The sequence below is a fragment of the Micromesistius poutassou genome (assembly GCF_964030765.1).
Source record: "Micromesistius poutassou genome assembly, chromosome: 18".
In the NCBI taxonomy this organism is placed as follows: domain Eukaryota; kingdom Metazoa; phylum Chordata; class Actinopteri; order Gadiformes; family Gadidae; genus Micromesistius; species Micromesistius poutassou.
In genome coordinates, this window is record NC_140288.1 from 12,404,993 (window position 1) to 12,421,452 (window position 16,460).

At 49.8% G+C, this 16,460-nt stretch overlaps 1 protein-coding gene across 1 annotated transcript in view; it reads left to right on the forward strand.

The window, feature by feature from the left end:
- Window positions 1-16,460, forward strand: part of magi2a (membrane associated guanylate kinase, WW and PDZ domain containing 2a) — a 148,426-nt gene that overhangs the window by 107,485 nt on the left and 24,481 nt on the right. Inside the window, 3 exon segments of the mRNA XM_084483315.1 lie at window positions 9,596-9,653; window positions 12,828-12,949; window positions 16,128-16,310. Coding sequence (XP_084339441.1) covers window positions 9,596-9,653; window positions 12,828-12,949; window positions 16,128-16,310 — 363 coding nt within the window.

The following is a 16,460-nucleotide window of genomic DNA, read 5'->3' on the forward strand; positions in this document are numbered from 1 at the left end:
ATACCAACATTCTCACTTGGAGCAAATAATCTCTAAGCCAATGTAACACAGTCCATCAATGAAAGGGTAAAAACAAAAAGCTGTTAAAATGGGTTTGCGTTAACGCCGTTAATAACGTGTTTAACTGACAGCACTAGTTAGAACCAGACCTGTTAGAACCAGACCCAGTGGAACCAGACCTGTTAGAACCAGCGTTGTTAGAACCATACCTGGTGGAACCCAGAGCGGTCGTCTTGCTCTGTGGGAGATCAATGGCGGTGTCGCCTCTTTGATCTTGTTTGCCTCGTTGCCGTGGGGACGCGTCGTAGTGGCGATGGAGGAGACGGAGCAGACCGGACAGATGTTTCTGGAGATGGTTGTATTGATTCTCTGCGTTGTCATGGCAACGACGTGTGCACACCGAGTGCTGGTCCCCCCCCACCAAAAGCATAAATTAGGATCCCACTTGTAGGTGTGTGTGTGTGTGTGTGTGTGCGTGCGTGCGTGCGTGCGTGTGTGTGTGTGTGCGTGCGTGCGTGCGTGCGTGCGTGCGTGCGTGCGTGCGTGCGTGCGTGCGTGCGTGCGTGCGTGCGTGCGTGCGTGCGTGCGTGCGTGCGTGCGTGCGTGCGTGCGTGCGTGCGTGCGTGCGTGCGTGCGTGCGTGCGTGCGTGCGTGCGTGCGTGCGTGCGTGCGTGCGTGCGTGCGTGCGTGCGTGCGTGCGTGTATCTGGGTCTGAGCCAGACTCTAATCAGAGATAACAGGATCAGAGTTTCTTCAAACTGCGTCGGGCAGCCGGCGTGGTGGAGCTACGAGAGGAGGAGCACAGGGAGGAGGTGGAGGAGGAGGTGGACGAGACATCCTGCACCGGTGAGGACAGGAGGAGGTGGAGGAGAAGCACAGAGAAGAGTTCCATGAGGAGGAGGTGGAGGAGCAGGCTGCATAAAGGAGCTGCAGTGGGATGTAAGGTTGGAAGTGGAGGAGCAGCACAGTGAAGAGTTCCATAAGGAGAAGGTGATGGACGGGGTTGAGGAGGAGATCCACGAGGAGGTTGAAAAGGATGGGAAGGAGATTGAAGAGGCAGCCTGCATGGATGAGTACCAGGAGTAGGTGCGGCAGGAGAAGGGCTAGGAGGAGGAGACCCAGAAGACAGCCTACATGGTGGAGGCGGAAAAAGACTCACGGATCTAAAATAAAAGTTTTAAAGGTATTCTGAATCAGAGCCCAGCAAACGAGCAGAATGAAAAAAAACAGGAAATACAAACCACTTGTTTCCCCACTCCTGGATCCGAGGTTTATCTGCAGCGCCTATGGAGCACATCCTGTCCAACACAGGGCAGGAAACAAACGGCTCAGAACGCACATGCATGAGTCAACCTGCTCTGGTTGTCTGTCCACTGGGAACAGGGGAGAGTGCAGCCAATCATCACGTTTGAGAGAGAGACTGGCAGTCTTCAACTGTGGGGTCTTCCACTTCGAGGGACAGGAGAGGGAGAGGAAGAGAGGAAGGAAGGAGGGGGGATCGAGATGCAGCGAGAGGAAACATTAATATATTAAATCTACTTCAAAGAGCAGAGCAGTACTGAAGGCGGAGGCATTGGGCATGACAGTGAGAGGCCTTTACATCAGAACTGTTCTATTGTCAGAACGTTTTACAGCTTGCACATCAAAGGTCAATTTTAAACCATCTTTAGACGTTCATCTTCAACCTACCACCGCGAATACTCAGCTCTAGGGGACGTCTTCTAGCGGCAATGAGGATTTTTGACTCCAAGCCGATAGCTACGGGCTTCAGACCCAAATAGTATACTTTTTACCCTTTTTGAAACCAGTATGCATATTTTAAATATTTGAATATATTCAAATATTTAAATCTCTGCGGCCCGGTGGCCAATGCGGACCAGAATCGGCCGGCGGCCCGGTGGTTGAAATGAGAACCCCTGGTCTAATTAGGTAGCCATCCTCGAGCAAGTTGCCTAAGCCCCATGGTGCTGCTTAATGTGCTGTAGGTGAGCTTTAAGAGCTGTCGTTTGAGGGTAGTTGAAACGTTGAAATGGCAAAGCCGTCCTTCAGCTATAAGTGAGTGGAATGCTCAGTAAATCTGTTTCCTGTTGACACCCTGCCTTAGAAATTTAGAAAATTATATCACTCACCACTCATTTGTCACCAATCAAGGAATCTCTTATGAGATTGGTTCAGAAAATTCATCTTGCCTGTCAATCAAAGGTACCGGAAATTGAACACTTCTCAAAGACAAAGAAGCAAAAGGAGAGAGAGAGCAAAGAAGGAGGGGACCTTTGTGTTGGTTGTTTGGTTTCTAAATCTTGCTCTCTTCTGCTAATTACAACTTTCACGTCTCACCCAAAGCAGATTTTAATTTAAAATGATCAATAAACCTCTTCATATGTCTAAGTTACTAAACAGAAGGTATGAATTAAAGCATGTAGCTCTTCGATTGCCCTCACCCACTAATGGTTTTTATAATGATACATATTCCAAGTTACTTAGAAACTGCAAACATCATCGCCATCAGCATAAACACCCCATCAAATGATGTTCACAGCTAATTCGCTCCCCTAATAGGATTTTAATGCTGATATATTTCCCAACTTTAACTCTGGGAGGATGTGGAATGCTGGGAGACAAACGGGAACTTCGTGCTGATCTTCTTTCTATTATTATTATTTTCGTTTCCGTTTTCGAGCGATTTGCAAAGTTCCTCTTGTCATCTGGTCGCCCGGGAGAGAGAGGGGTGGTGTTGTCGTGGCCTGCAGATGGGGGGGGGGGGGGGGAGAGGGAGGGCGGGAAGGGGGAGGGAGGGAGGCAGGGGGGAAACATAATTACATTCTACTCATGGGGAAGCAGAGCCTAGTGACAGAGAGAGGGAGACAGAGAGAGAGACAGAGAGAGAGACGGACAGAGTTATCATCTCCTCGCACGGCAGGGGCTGGCGCATTCGTCTTGGTCGCCCCGTCTCATCCATGCTTCCCTGGGGAACAGCAGGGGGTATTCTCTCTCTGTTTCTCTCTGCCTCTCTCTCTGCCTCTCTCTCTCTACCTCTCTCTCTCTGCCTCTCTCTCTCTCTCTGCCTCTCTCTCTCTACCTCTCTCTCTCTCTGCCTCTCTCTCCCTCCCTCCCTCCCTCTCCTGTCATGTCTCCTCTGGTTCTTCTCATCCTCAAAGTGTGTTTTACAGATATGTTCTAGCGCTGCTGCAGGCAGACTGTTGACTCAGTGGAGCAGCGTTGTGGGCTGGTGTTAGGCAGCTCACTGGTCATCTGAGGACAGGCACACATGAAACAGGGCTTTCTGGGTAATTTCCACTCCTTCAGGCACAGCAAACACAAGGCAGCGTGCGCGTGTGTCTGGGCGTGCCAGCCCTCCTTAATCGCAGATGAGTGTGCGTGTGTGCATCCGTGCATGATCCACAGGTGACTTATGTGTGGATGAGGAGAGAGAGTAACAGAGGGAGAGAGACACTGGGAATGAGGACGAGATGGGGAGAGGCAGGGGGAGAGAGACACTGAGAATGGAGACGAGGGGGGGAGAGGCAGGTGGAGCCAGTGAGACAGAGGGAGAGAGAGAGAATGAGGAGGAGTGGGGGGGGGGAGCCATCGAGGGGAGAGTGAGATGGAAGGAGAGAGAGACTGAGAATGAAGACGAGGGGGGAGAGAGAAGGCGGAGGGGGAAGTAAGTCACCCGTGGAGAGAGGGAAACTGTGGACAGAGAGAGAGGGAGAGAGAGAGAGGGAGAGGGGGACAGAATAGTAATGGAGGAAGAGACAGAGAAAAGGGAGATAGGGAGGGAGACGGCGTCCTCCATCACCTTGAGACTGCTGCAGTAGAAGAGAGGAGGAGGTGGAGGGATGGAGGGAGGGAGGGAGGGGGCGGGGCCAGCATGGCTGTCAACAGGGGTGATTGATGGGCTGTTTTGACAGCCCTCCCTGAGAGGATGCCTGAGGCCCGGAGATTGAGGGAACATTTGAGGAACGATCTCAATTTGAGGCAGTGGTGATGGAGTGTCGAATGCGAGAAGGACGTTCTGGGCCTGCCGGTGGTGGGCACATCCAGTGCAGTATATTCAGTTGTTATCAAACCAAATGAGTTTGATGACGCATCGTGTTCAAGACGAACGTCGACGGAGAGCTTCACTATCCTGACAGACCAGACTCAGTTCATAGACCAGGCTGGCCAAAACGTCCTGTGTATATAATTTATAATGTTTATCTTTAATATTATTAGGGATCTAGTCGATGCTTCTGAGTGATTTAAGGGACATGGACCAGAGGGAACGGAGGGGGGGAGATGTAACCTCAGGTCAGGCTAGTTCACGGGATCAGGCTAGTGCACGGGGTCAGGCTAGTGCACGGGGTCAGGCTAGTGCACGAGGTCAGGCTCATGCACGGGGTCAGGCTAGTGCACGGGGTCAGGCTAGTGCACGGGGTCCAGTTTGCCCTCATAAATGTATTTTATTTACAAGTGACTATTTATTAACGTAATAAAAACATTTATTCGTTAAGTTATTTATACTTGACACATTTATTAATTCATATATTTATTTTTAATGGTGTCTCTTACGCTCCTCCATAAAACGCCCCCTGGACAAAATATTCAAACTTTCACTTTTTTTATTGTTTTATTGTCGTAGGTTCTAGACCGTGGATGCCGTTATGTTTACAAGCCTTACCTCGGGATAGATGTATTACATTTGAAGTGTTTTAGTTCAAGTCCACGATAATTTAAATTATTATGAAATTAGCCTTGCCTCAGTATTAGAATAAAGAAAGTAAAGATAAAGTAAATATTTTCTTCTGTTTTAATTAAATTAATTACTGACATACACTATATGTAATAATAGTATATATAATGTATGTATATGTATGTATGTATGTAATGTATATATATATAATGACATATACTTCCTACATTTCTCTGCCTCTCTCTCTTTGTGCGATCGAAGGCGTGTGAATCAAAGGGCGGTGTGTCTGACAGAGAGAGACACCTGGGTGCAGGTGGCTTCGACACAAAGACCCAGCGAAGGTTTTGTCTCAGAATGCACACACACACACTAATTATGTTGACGTGTGCGTCTGTCAAAGATGTGTGTGTGTGTGTGTGTGTGTGTGTGTGTGTGTGTGTGTGTGTGTGTGTCGGCTAGCGAGCAGCCAAATGCACATCGTCAAACCCAGAGAATTACGGCCCCCTCCTGCTTTCCCTTAAACAGAGACTCTTGAAACTCGGCCTCTCCGTGCTCACAGCGAAACAGCTGCAGTTAACTCATTTGTTTTATTGTGCCCAGACTAGCAGATAAATCACCGTCTAAGGGTTCATTTGGCTCAGTCAGGTTTCTCAGTCTCTCACAGACAAATTGACTCTGGGTTCCATCGATATCGCAGCAGTCTGCGCCGTGGCAGCGCTGATGAGAGAGATGATGGGAGGAGCAGCTGACAGATGAGGATAATTACATTGTACGCTGTTCTAAACATCTCGACAGGCCTAAGTGTTTGCTGGATGGCGTTGAGTAGGACTGCTTTATTATTATCATGACTGCTATACACCGCAATGATTTACCTTTATACAATATGGTTTATGACTGCTCTATACCCTTATGGATTACCTTTATACAATGTGACTATTACTACTGCTATCTTGTCTGCCATCTCGTCTGCTTTCTCTGATATCTCGACCGCAATCTCATCTCAACTCTTCGTCTGTTGTTGTTGCTCTGATTGACAGACAGGGTAGAGATTATCATCAGCCAAAATGACTCAAAAAAAAGAGTGTTTCCCTCTTGTGATTAAAGGGAGAGAGAGAGAGAGAGAGAATTATTGTTCATTAGTTTCTAGGTTACACCTGTTGAGGAGTCAGTTGATATCAGCGTGTGTGTGTGTGTTTCACTGAACTGGTTTCTAGATGGAATTGTTCTGCGTGTCGGCGAGGTGTTATTTTGAGTGTGACTGCTGCCGCGAAACTGCTAAGAAAAACATTGAAACTGTGAGAGACAAGAGCCAGGCGTTTTGATATCACCAGGAATAACAGACACCGGGCCTGGACCCCTGGGAGCAGATCCAGTCTTACTGTTGACGTTCGTCTGTGTCTACTACCTCTCCATCTCTGCTCCAGAGAGGAACCCACCGCTTAGTCTCTCTGCTCAGACCCCCTGCTCAGACCCCCTGCTCAGACTCTCCTCTCTCCGCTCAGACTCTATGTTAAAATTGTTGGGAATCTCAAGCGATTATGGGATAAGGAAGAGTGTTTTTACCGATAGGTTTTAAGTTTGAACCCCAATGTTAACTTTTTTACCTGTGGGCGTCCCTGACTGAGAGGCCTGGTTCCACTCAACTCCTGACTGACAGGTAGAGAAAATGAAATAAAAAATGGTGAACTTCGAGTCGCTGTGGCTCAAAGTGTCTGCTAAATGACTACAAAGTAAATAGTAATAATAGAAAACCAAGTGTGGCAAATTCCACCATTTTGGAATCACATGACAAGCCCGAGGAAACGGGGGAGAAATATGTCAGCAGCTCAGCCTAATCCTTTCAGATTAAAAGCACCCGGCTTTCCTTTAAACGCGTTGAAGTTTCAGTGGTGTGAAATCTGGCGTTGCACCGCGGCAGGCCGGGCTGTCAACCGACAGACGCGAGGTAGGGAGGACGGCGTAGTGAAGCGGCTCCCCGGTTCCTTTAACAAACTACGAGTGTATTTTCCTGAAGACGAGGACCCTCACCAGTCCACAGCGTTTACCTTCCTCCTCAGAAGGCGCGAGGGACCTAAAGGGCTGCCACCTTCAGAGAGAACGGGACAAACCAACGCTCTCTTTACTTTTAATGAGCTGTTTTTACACAGAATGCGAGCGGTCCTCGATTGCTTTGAAATGCGCTTTTAATGTGTTGTTGTTATCAGGACAGAGGAGCGTGCAGTCGTTCTCAAGGTCTTTGTGTTGCACCGCGGGAGGGGGGTGGGGGGGGATGGGAGAGGGGGGGATTGGGACGCACAACTTTCTCCGCCCTGAAGAGGAGGCGGTCTGGTCTAGCCACACGGGACAAGAGAAGAGAGACCGTTAGAGAACATCAGCGGTGCCTTCAACATAAAAGCACTGATTGAAACAGGAGGAAGAGGTCTGCTGAAGGATGAGCTGCTATCTTCTATCAGAGAGCTCAGACAGACCAAAACAAACCGGCAGGATTGGCACCATTTTCCCCCCGCTCTTTGGAGAGGGAGGACTGGCAGACCTCTGATGAAGCCGCAAAGTTCCTCCTCCTCCTCCTTCTCCTCCAGAGGAGGGGAGCAGGGCGTGATACGCCCTGACACCCTGACAACCACACACACACACACACTATACTGACACATTCACATGCACACTGACACAGACACACAAGCAATACTGACAGACATGAACACACACACACACGAACAGTTGTTACAGTATTTTGCATTTTCAGCATGATATTGTTTGTGTGTGTGTGTGTGTGTGTGTGTGTGTGTGTGCGCGCTACTGCTGAATGCTGCGTCTGAGCTTGATATATTCAGTATGTGCTGTGGTGTCTTTCCTCTGCTGGACGCTTTAACGTTTCAATAGGAAAGGGTTCCGTTTCCATTATATGTTGTTAGATGAACCAGAAGATGTCAGCACTTTGATGTGGTGTGTGTGTGTGTGTGTGTGTGTGTGTGTGTGTGTGTGTGTGTGTGTGTGTGTGTGTGTGTGTGTGTGTGTGTGTGTGTGTGTGTGTGCTTGTGTGTTCACATGTCATGTATGTTCATGTCTCCTGTATGTTTACGTGTAACATGTTGTAGAGAGAGGGGGAGAGACAGGAAGATCTTCTGCTTCCATGCACATGTGTGTGAGTGTGCATGAAGAGTGTACATGTGTGTGTGTGTGTGTGTGTGTGTGTGTGTGTGTGTGTGTGGCAGGTGCAGCATGTGTGTGCGTGTGGCTCAGTGAAAGTGAAAGCATGAAACATCGCGTGGGTGTGTGTGCGTGTGCGTGTGTGTTGCTCATTGAGCAAACCCTTAATCGTTGTCTTCTTGGAAGTTTAATAATTGATTCTGAGCGGCTCTTGAGGGAAGGCGGTGATACAGATTTGTGCATTGCCAGGGGTATAGGACACACGTGGGTGTGAGGGTCAATTCAGTAAATCTAACAAAGGGCACCCCATCATCTCTGAACCTACGTCACCACGCATCCCTTCAGGGCGTAACCAAGGAGACGAGCTGTCGCGGTCACATGTGCTTAGTGTTAGCATGTGCTAACCCTGTAGCAGGCTGCACCTCCCCTGAGATGCGTTGGCCTAGTTCCGCGCGCGCCCTAGGGACCCCGGGAGCCTGCTCCTGTCTCTCATTAGAAAAACATTACTGCTGTTATTATCTGCGCTCGCCTCCTGATTAGCTTAGCATAGTCCCTAATCAAAGCCACGTTCATTACGGGGCTGAGCGGGGAAACCTGGGCTCCCCAGGCTAGAAGAAGCTTAGCGTAGCGCCCCCCCTCGTACGGTTTTGTACTTGAACGCTGCGGGAGAAGGCAGAGTCTACAGTAGTCCCAGCCAAGACTTTAATGACAGACCAGAAATAACACAGGCGTTAAAAAACATGTTTTCTTATGGCAAGCATCTCTCGGATGAGATCTTTATGAGGAGTTCTGCATATCTTTGGTCGTTCTTTGCTTTCTGTTTCTGCTTTATGTCGGCTCATGAGGAAAATGTGTGATGTCACACCATGATGAATGCTCAATATGCAAAACATGCAGGGGTCTTTTAAAGAAGTGCATGTTGATCAGGCACACAGAGAGTCCCATTTGAAGGTTCAAAGTATGAATGTAAACAGCATTAGGAAGGGGAGCTAATGTTCCTCCACCCATAATGGACAGCATCAAATGCAGTGTATTAACGTATCAATGTATCACACCCATTGGGTGTGATACATTGATACGTTAATACACTCTATTGCTCTCTATCGCTCTCCTCAGCAGACAGATAGTTATAGATAAATACGTCTTCATCAAAACCTTTTTTTAGATTTGATTCATTTTATTTAACGCTACTTATTCACGGCTCGTATTTAAAACTTAAATGAAGTTTGCCCTCCTCATCTGCTTTGAAGCGAGAGGCTGAACGGAGCTCTGGGGTGATGAAAGAGGACGTGATGACCCTGAGAGCTCTCAGTAATCCGTGCCTCCAACTCCAAACATAATATTTACAGCGTGGAAATGAGGAAGAGCATTAATATTTCATTACTAAGAAATCCACAGCCCGATCTATCAATATTTAGTGTTATTTCTACAGCCTATCGGAGGGAAAGCATGTTGTTGATAACACTGCTTCAGACTACGTTGACAGCGCAAAAGGCTGCATGCATACATAGGGCTTGTTCTGAAGTACCCTAGAGCCTAAACCCTCATGATCACAGCGACACGTGACGCCTGGCAGTAGGAAACAAACATTATGGGATGCTTTGCTTCCGAAAGTGCAACAATCTGTCCGACTAAGTACCCTTGGAGTTCCTGTTATCCGTAATGACTTTTTATTCTCTCCTCCCTCCCACTGATCCACAAACCTTGAATCTTGTCTTGTCTCTTTAATCATCTGATTGAGGTTTTGTCTTGTTTTGTGTTTGTTTGTTCCTGCAGAGCTTCCGTACGGCTGGGAGAAGATCGATGACCCCATTTACGGCAGCTACTACGTGGAGTAAGTTAAGAAACATGTTCAATGCGTAAATATGTTTCAGCTACTACAAGGTATGCGTGCATGTGTGCGTGCGTGCGTTTGTCTGTGTGCGCATGCGTGTGTCTGTGTGTGTGTGTGTGTGTGTGTGTGTGCGTGTGTGTTTGCATGCGTGCGTGCGTGCGTGCGTGCGTGCGTGTATGTGTGTGCGTGTGTGCGTGTGTGTGTGTGTGTGTGTGGTTACCAGTGTTTCCCAGTGTTTGAGGTACCCCTGTATGATCTTATCCCCACTGTGGTCGTGCTGATGTTTGTTTTGAATCCAGTAGCAGCTGAAGGTAGCCTGGCTAACCCCAGACCAAATCTCAAGAAGATTTAGTCCGGGAACCACACATTAATTTTCTCGTATTTGAGGCGTGGTTTACGAATGCCCAGAGCCATTTATTGGGCGCTACGATTGTCTATCAAATGCGTCTGTACGTAGCTCATAGCCAATAAAAATAAAATTCAAAATAAACTTGCGTTCTAAACTACTTACAACACTATCTAAGGCTGCATCAAAAGGTTACTTCTCGTCTGCAGCCATGTTGGATCCATAGATATAAACAAACGACAAGCTTCGATGTGTCGCATAGACGTCGTCATCGTCTTGCTGTCCCCCCCCCCCGTTCTGTGATTGGTTCCCCCCTAAGCTGAAGGTATCCTCACCCTGCTTTGAGCCGGCTGACTGACGTTAGTATGTGATAATAATAGTCTAGTTCACATGGTGCTGTGTGCCTCAGGCCTGCTGAATGATAATCTAATAATATTGATTATGCAACAGTCTGTGCGGATGTCAAGGAGATAAGGGAGACATTGTTGGTACTTTGATATGCTGAAGTATAACAGGGTTAGATGTTAGCTCTGTGGGTAAGGCTGTGTGTGTGTGTGTGTGTGTGTGTGTGTGTGTGTGTGTGTGTGTGTGTGTGTGTGTGTGTGTGTGTGTGTGTGTGTGTGTGTGTGTGTGTGTGTGTGTTGAGGCCTGTTTTGGGGTGTGTGTTGGTTGAGGGCTGTTTGTGTGAATGTGTGTGTGTTTGGGTGTATTTGTGCGTCATGTGTGTCATGTGGAGGTTTATGTCTCTCCAACATTTTGAAAGTCTATTGTTGGTTTCACCCTTTTTTCGGTCTGCCTGTCTGCCTGTCTGTCTGTCATCTCGTCCATCGGCTCCCCAGTGCCATTGTCCCTCTCTGAATGTGTGGGTCTGGCGTGTGTGTGTGTGTGTGTGTGTGTGTGTGTGTGTGTGTGTGTGTGTGCGTCCTCCCGGTCATTCACACGCCCCTCTGCAGCAGATGCTCTGGTCCTCTCCTCTCCGCCGCTGTCATGTTCCCAAAACAACTGTGCCAACATACTGACACACAAAGAGCAGACTCTATCCTAGGGAGAGGAGGACGGGGAGTGTGGCGGGGCGGCATGGCTCCGCTAAAGACACACCAGAACTGCACCTGAATGGACACGCTACCGCAGCTTTAGCAATATTGCCTGTATCTAGGCTGCTGGGTTAGCATTAGCAATACCTCCTTTATCTAGGCTGCTGGGTTAGCATTAGCACCTTTAGCTAACGGACTTCTGGGTTAACATTTGCACATGGCACACGTATGGAAGCTTCTGGGTTAGCGGTAAGAACGTTATGTCGGCGGGCGGGCGGGTGGGTGAGCATTAACGTTAGCTGCGCCGCTGTGTTTTTCTAAATGGCCGTATCTCGAGTGGAGGCGCCAGAGGCTGTAATTACCTCCGTGTAACAAAACATGTCCCGGGGCCTCCCTGTGTAATATGCACCGTGTCACCGCTGTGTACCCCCCCACGGGGGCCATGTGATGTAACTGTGTGTGTGTGAGCAGAGTGTGCATGAGCGTGTGTGGTGCTCAGTGGAGGGGAAAGCATGAAACATTGTCTCCCATATTTAATGAGGAAGATGGTGGTGTGGGGGGGGGGGTGTGTATGTGTGTGTGTGCGTGTGTGAATGTGTGTGTGTGTGTGTGTGTGTGTGTGTGTGTGTGTGTAGGTATGTGTGTGTGTGTGTGTGTGTTGGTGTGTGTGTGTGTGTGTGTGAGTGTGTGTGTGTGTGTGTTGGTGTGTGTGCGTGTGAGTGTGTGTGTGTGTGTCTGTGGGGGGGGGAGGGTGTGTGTGTGTGTGTGTGTGTGCGTGCGTGTGTGAATGTGTGTGTGTGTGTGTGTGTGTGGGTATGTGTGCGCGTGTTGGTGTGTGTGTGTGTGTGTGGGTATGTGTGCGCGTGTTGGTGTGTGTGTGTGTGTGTGCGTGTGTGTGTGTGTGTGTGTGGGGGGGGGAGGGTGTGTGTCTGTGTGTGTATGTGTGTGTGGGTATGTGTGTGCGTGTGTTGGTGTGTTGGTGTGTGTGTGTGTGTGTGTTTCTGTGTGAATGCACATCAGCCTGGCACGCGAGCACCCTCCCACAGACTGTGGGATGGTGGATGCCCCAATAAGGACTAATTACTAACAGCTGCAGAAACCGTATATTTCTTATGGGGAAATGATGCAACTTGCCTCCTCCTTTGTTTGACTGCGTAAGCAAAGGAAGCTGCTGCCAGCCCACAATAACAGGAACCGGCCTCCTTGTTCATCATCTCCAGGAAGACAAACTATGCACTTAAACACATATATCCATATTTTAAAACCCATAGTTGTATCTCAATCCTATATCTGGATCCTAAATCCTAGATCTGTATAGATGTCCTTTATTTGTATCCTAATCCTAGATCTGCATATACATCCTATATCTGTATCTTAAATCCTATATCTTTACATCAATGCTATATCTGTATCTTAGAATCTATATCTGTAATTTAATACCATATTTGTATCTTAATCCTATATCCGTGTATCCATCCCATATCCGTATATCCATCCTATATATGTATATTCATTCTATACCTCTATCTTAATTCCTATGTCTTTATATCCATCCTATATCTGTATATTCATCATATATCTCTATCTTAATACCTATATCTTTATATCAATCCTATATCTGTATTTTAATACCATATTTGTATCTTAATCCTATATCCGTATATACATCCTATATCAGTATATCCATGCTATATCTCCATCTTAATCCTGTTATCCGAAGGTGTCTGCTGAATAACTGAATGACTGACTGATACAGGGGAGATGTGACAGCAGCGTGTGTGTGTGTCCTCTCAGCCACATCAACAGGAGGACCCAGTTTGAGAACCCCGTTCTGGAGGCCAAGAGGAGGGTCCAGCAGCAGCAGCAGATGCAGAGCCAGGGTCTCTCCTCCCTGCCCCTCCCCTCTATCTACCGAGGTAAGACCCCTACCCTGTATCTCCAGGGGTAAGACCCCTACCCTCTCTCCAGGGGTAAGACCCCAACCCTCTATCTCCAGGGTTAAGACCCCTACCCTCTATCTACAGGGGTAAGACCCCTACCCACTACCTACAGGGGTAAAACCCCTACCCCTACCCATCTACCAAGGTCATTATTATTGTTATCTGCATGCTCTTCCTGTCGGAATGTAATTCTGTTCATCTCTTCCTGTTCGTCATGTTGGTATGACCGGGACAGAGTGATGCTGATGCTGTTTCCATAGTAACGTATCCCCCCCCCACCTCCGGTGCACAGAGAGTAAATCATTGTAGTTACACTCTGATGCCCGTGTGGTTCAATGAGTCTCTCTTTCTTTGTCTCTCTCTCTTCTGTTTTAACCTCTCTCGCTCTCTCTCTCTCTCTCTCTCTCTCTCTCTCTCTCTCTCTCTCTCTCTCCCTCTCTCTCTGTCCCTCTCCATCTCTCCCTCTCTATCTCTCTCTCTTCTGTTTTAATCCTCCCCCTCCGACACACACAACTACATGCACATACACCATCCGACCCCCCCCACCAATGTAAGCAGAGGCGGTGGTCTGCCCCTGCTCCACCCTCCCCCGGCCCCCTCCCGGCCCACCTCCAGCCCCACCCTCTGCCAGACCGCTGGCAGAGCCTCGGCGACCTGTCCCGCTCCCCGGCGGCCACGCCCCGTCGCTGGACGGCCCTGGCGGGACACGCCACGCCCCCGCCCCCCTTCTCCACCTCGTCGGCCCACAGCTCGCCCCTCAGACACGCCCTGGGGGGGCGCCGGCCGGCCGCCGCCCCCCCGTGCCAGCACCCCCACCACCACCGCCACCACCACCACCACCACCACTCTCAGCTGCAGCTGTCTCCGCTGCACCTCCACCAGCGGCAGCAGTCGCTCCCGGTCTACACCACCCTGGTGCTGGGCCCGTCCCCCCTGTCCCTGGTGCGCTACGTCAGTAAGTACGGCCCCCGGGGTGGAGGAGGGCTGAAGGGAGGAGGGTCCCTGGTTCTTTGTTCCCAGCCGAACTCCATCGCTGCCGCCCCCCCACCCCGCTTCACCCCCACCCGCCTCCCCTAGCGCTCGCTAACTAGCCTCGCAGATGTGTCGAGCTCCTGCCACCCCCCCCCCCCCACCTCCACCTCCTCCCAACCCCACCTACGCCCGGGCTCCCGCAGGCGACAGATTATTACGCCTCGCTCCCCCCCCCCCCCCCCCCCCCCCTGCTGCGTTGTACCACTGACAGACGTCCATGGATGTTCCGGCGCCACGTGAACCCTCCTGATTAACAGCGAAAAACAAAGTGTGACTAAGCTTGTTGGCTGGGCTCCTCCTCCTCCCTCCTCCTCCAGAATCTCCAGCATTCCCTGCTTCTTGACTCCACCACCACCACCACCACCACCACCACCACCACCCCCCCCCACCCTCTGCCCAAACAACCCACCGATTGCCACCGTTTCCCCCCGCAGGCATCTTGGATCCCCTGCGCCAACTCCTCAGCTCCCAGTAGCGCTTCTGTTTATTTCCATCGCTGTGAAATCGCAAATCTGTTCTTCCCCCCCCCCCCTCACCTGGAACCAAAGGAAACCCCTCCGCGCTACAGACCGATTCCCTGCCTTCACCACCGCTCTTCCTCCATCGAGTAAACCAAGGCCAAACCTCCCCCACCGTGTATCTGTGTATCTATAAACAGCCCTGCTACCACACTGCTTGCTGGGTGGGGACACCTGCCTTTTGCATTCCAAAAGACACTAACGCCTTCACAGAAAACACAACTGCAAACGCCACAACACAACAGCAAACATGACAACACAACAGCAAACATGACAACACAACAGCAAACATGACAACACAACATCAAACATGACAACACAGCAGCAAACATGACAACACAACAGCAAACATGACAACACAACAGCAAACATGACAACACAACAGCAAACATGACAACACAACAGCAAACATGACAACACAACAGCAAACATGACAACACAACAGCAAACGCAACAACACAACAGCAAACGCAACAACACAACAGCAAACGCAACAACAACACATCTGCAAACGCCACAACAACGCTGAAGTGACCGTCTATGTATTTTGTCGATGAAAAGGAATAGATGTTACTGCGGCTGACTTTTTGATATTCTCACACAGTACAGAATGCGTAAGGCCTCAGCCAATTTAAAAGTAATCTTTGAAGCGTAACCTTCACTCCTGCCTGACGGATCGCCATCGGACCAGAATTGGAAGTTCTCGCTACATGACCCGCAGAAGGCCATTTCAGAGTGCAGGTTGACCCACCAAATGGACAACAGCCCCTCATTGTACTCAAAGTAGGACTCAAACAGACAGGCCCATCTAGGCTCTCCACTTTCTATACAGTGTGAGGAATAATCTGTTTCATTGTCAACATCGTTCACAATGAAACTTCCAATCCACACTCACTCCCATTGTGTGGCGGCTTATGTGTTTGTGTTGTGGCTTGTGCAGTTTTTTTTTGTGTCGCTGTCTTCGGTGAATGCTTTTGTGTTTTGTGAACATGCAAAGCATCGTGGGTACATTGTGGTTCGTTCCATACGTCTCGTGCCCGTACATGTCGTGTCCTTCAGACCTTCAGTCTGAACAACCGGGACGGATCAGGGTTAGTCAACGTATCTACCGCCGGGCCCTCCAGCACCCTGACCCGCCCCCCGTAGAACCTCTCTCCATCTTCTCCCCCACGTGACGTAGCCGCTTTGTCTCTCCCCCCCACCCCCTCCTCTCCTGGGGGGCCGAGAGACGAACTGTGGAACTAACTGAATAACTAACGCTGGTTAACTGAACAGTGTGTGTGTGTGTGTGTGTGTGTGTGTGTGCGTGCCTGTGTGTGTGTGTGTGTGTGTGTGCGTGCGTGTGTGTGTGTGTGTGTGTGTGTGTGTGTGTGTGTGTTTGTGTGTGTGTGTGTGCGCATGCCTGTGTGTGTATGTGTGTGTGCGTGTGTGTGTGTGTGTGTGTGTGTGTGTGTGTGTGTGTGCATGCCTGTGTGTGTATGTGTGTGTGCGTGCGTGTGTGTGTGTGTGTGCGTGCCTGTGTGTGTGTGTGTGTGTATGCCTGCGTGTGTGCGTGCCTGTGTGCCTGTGTGTGTGTGTGTGCCTGTGTGTGTGTGTGTCCACAGAGAAGCCCCTGTTCACCAGGGACCCCACCCAGCTGAAGGGCAGCTTCCTGTCCACCGCGCTCCAGAAGAGCAGCATGGGCTTCGGCTTCACCATCATCGGCGGCGACGAGCCCGACGAGTTCCTGCAGGTGAAGAGCGTCATCCCGGACGGCCCCGCCGCCGCCGACAGCAAGATGGTCACCGGTAAGAACCCCCCCCCCCCCCCCCCCCCCCCCACTCAGCTCTGTTTCCTTACCGAGGGTCATGTGACTAGATGATGGACATGTGGTAGTCCCTCCCCCTTATGGTTCCACAGAGGGTCATGTGACTAGATGATACACACACACACACACA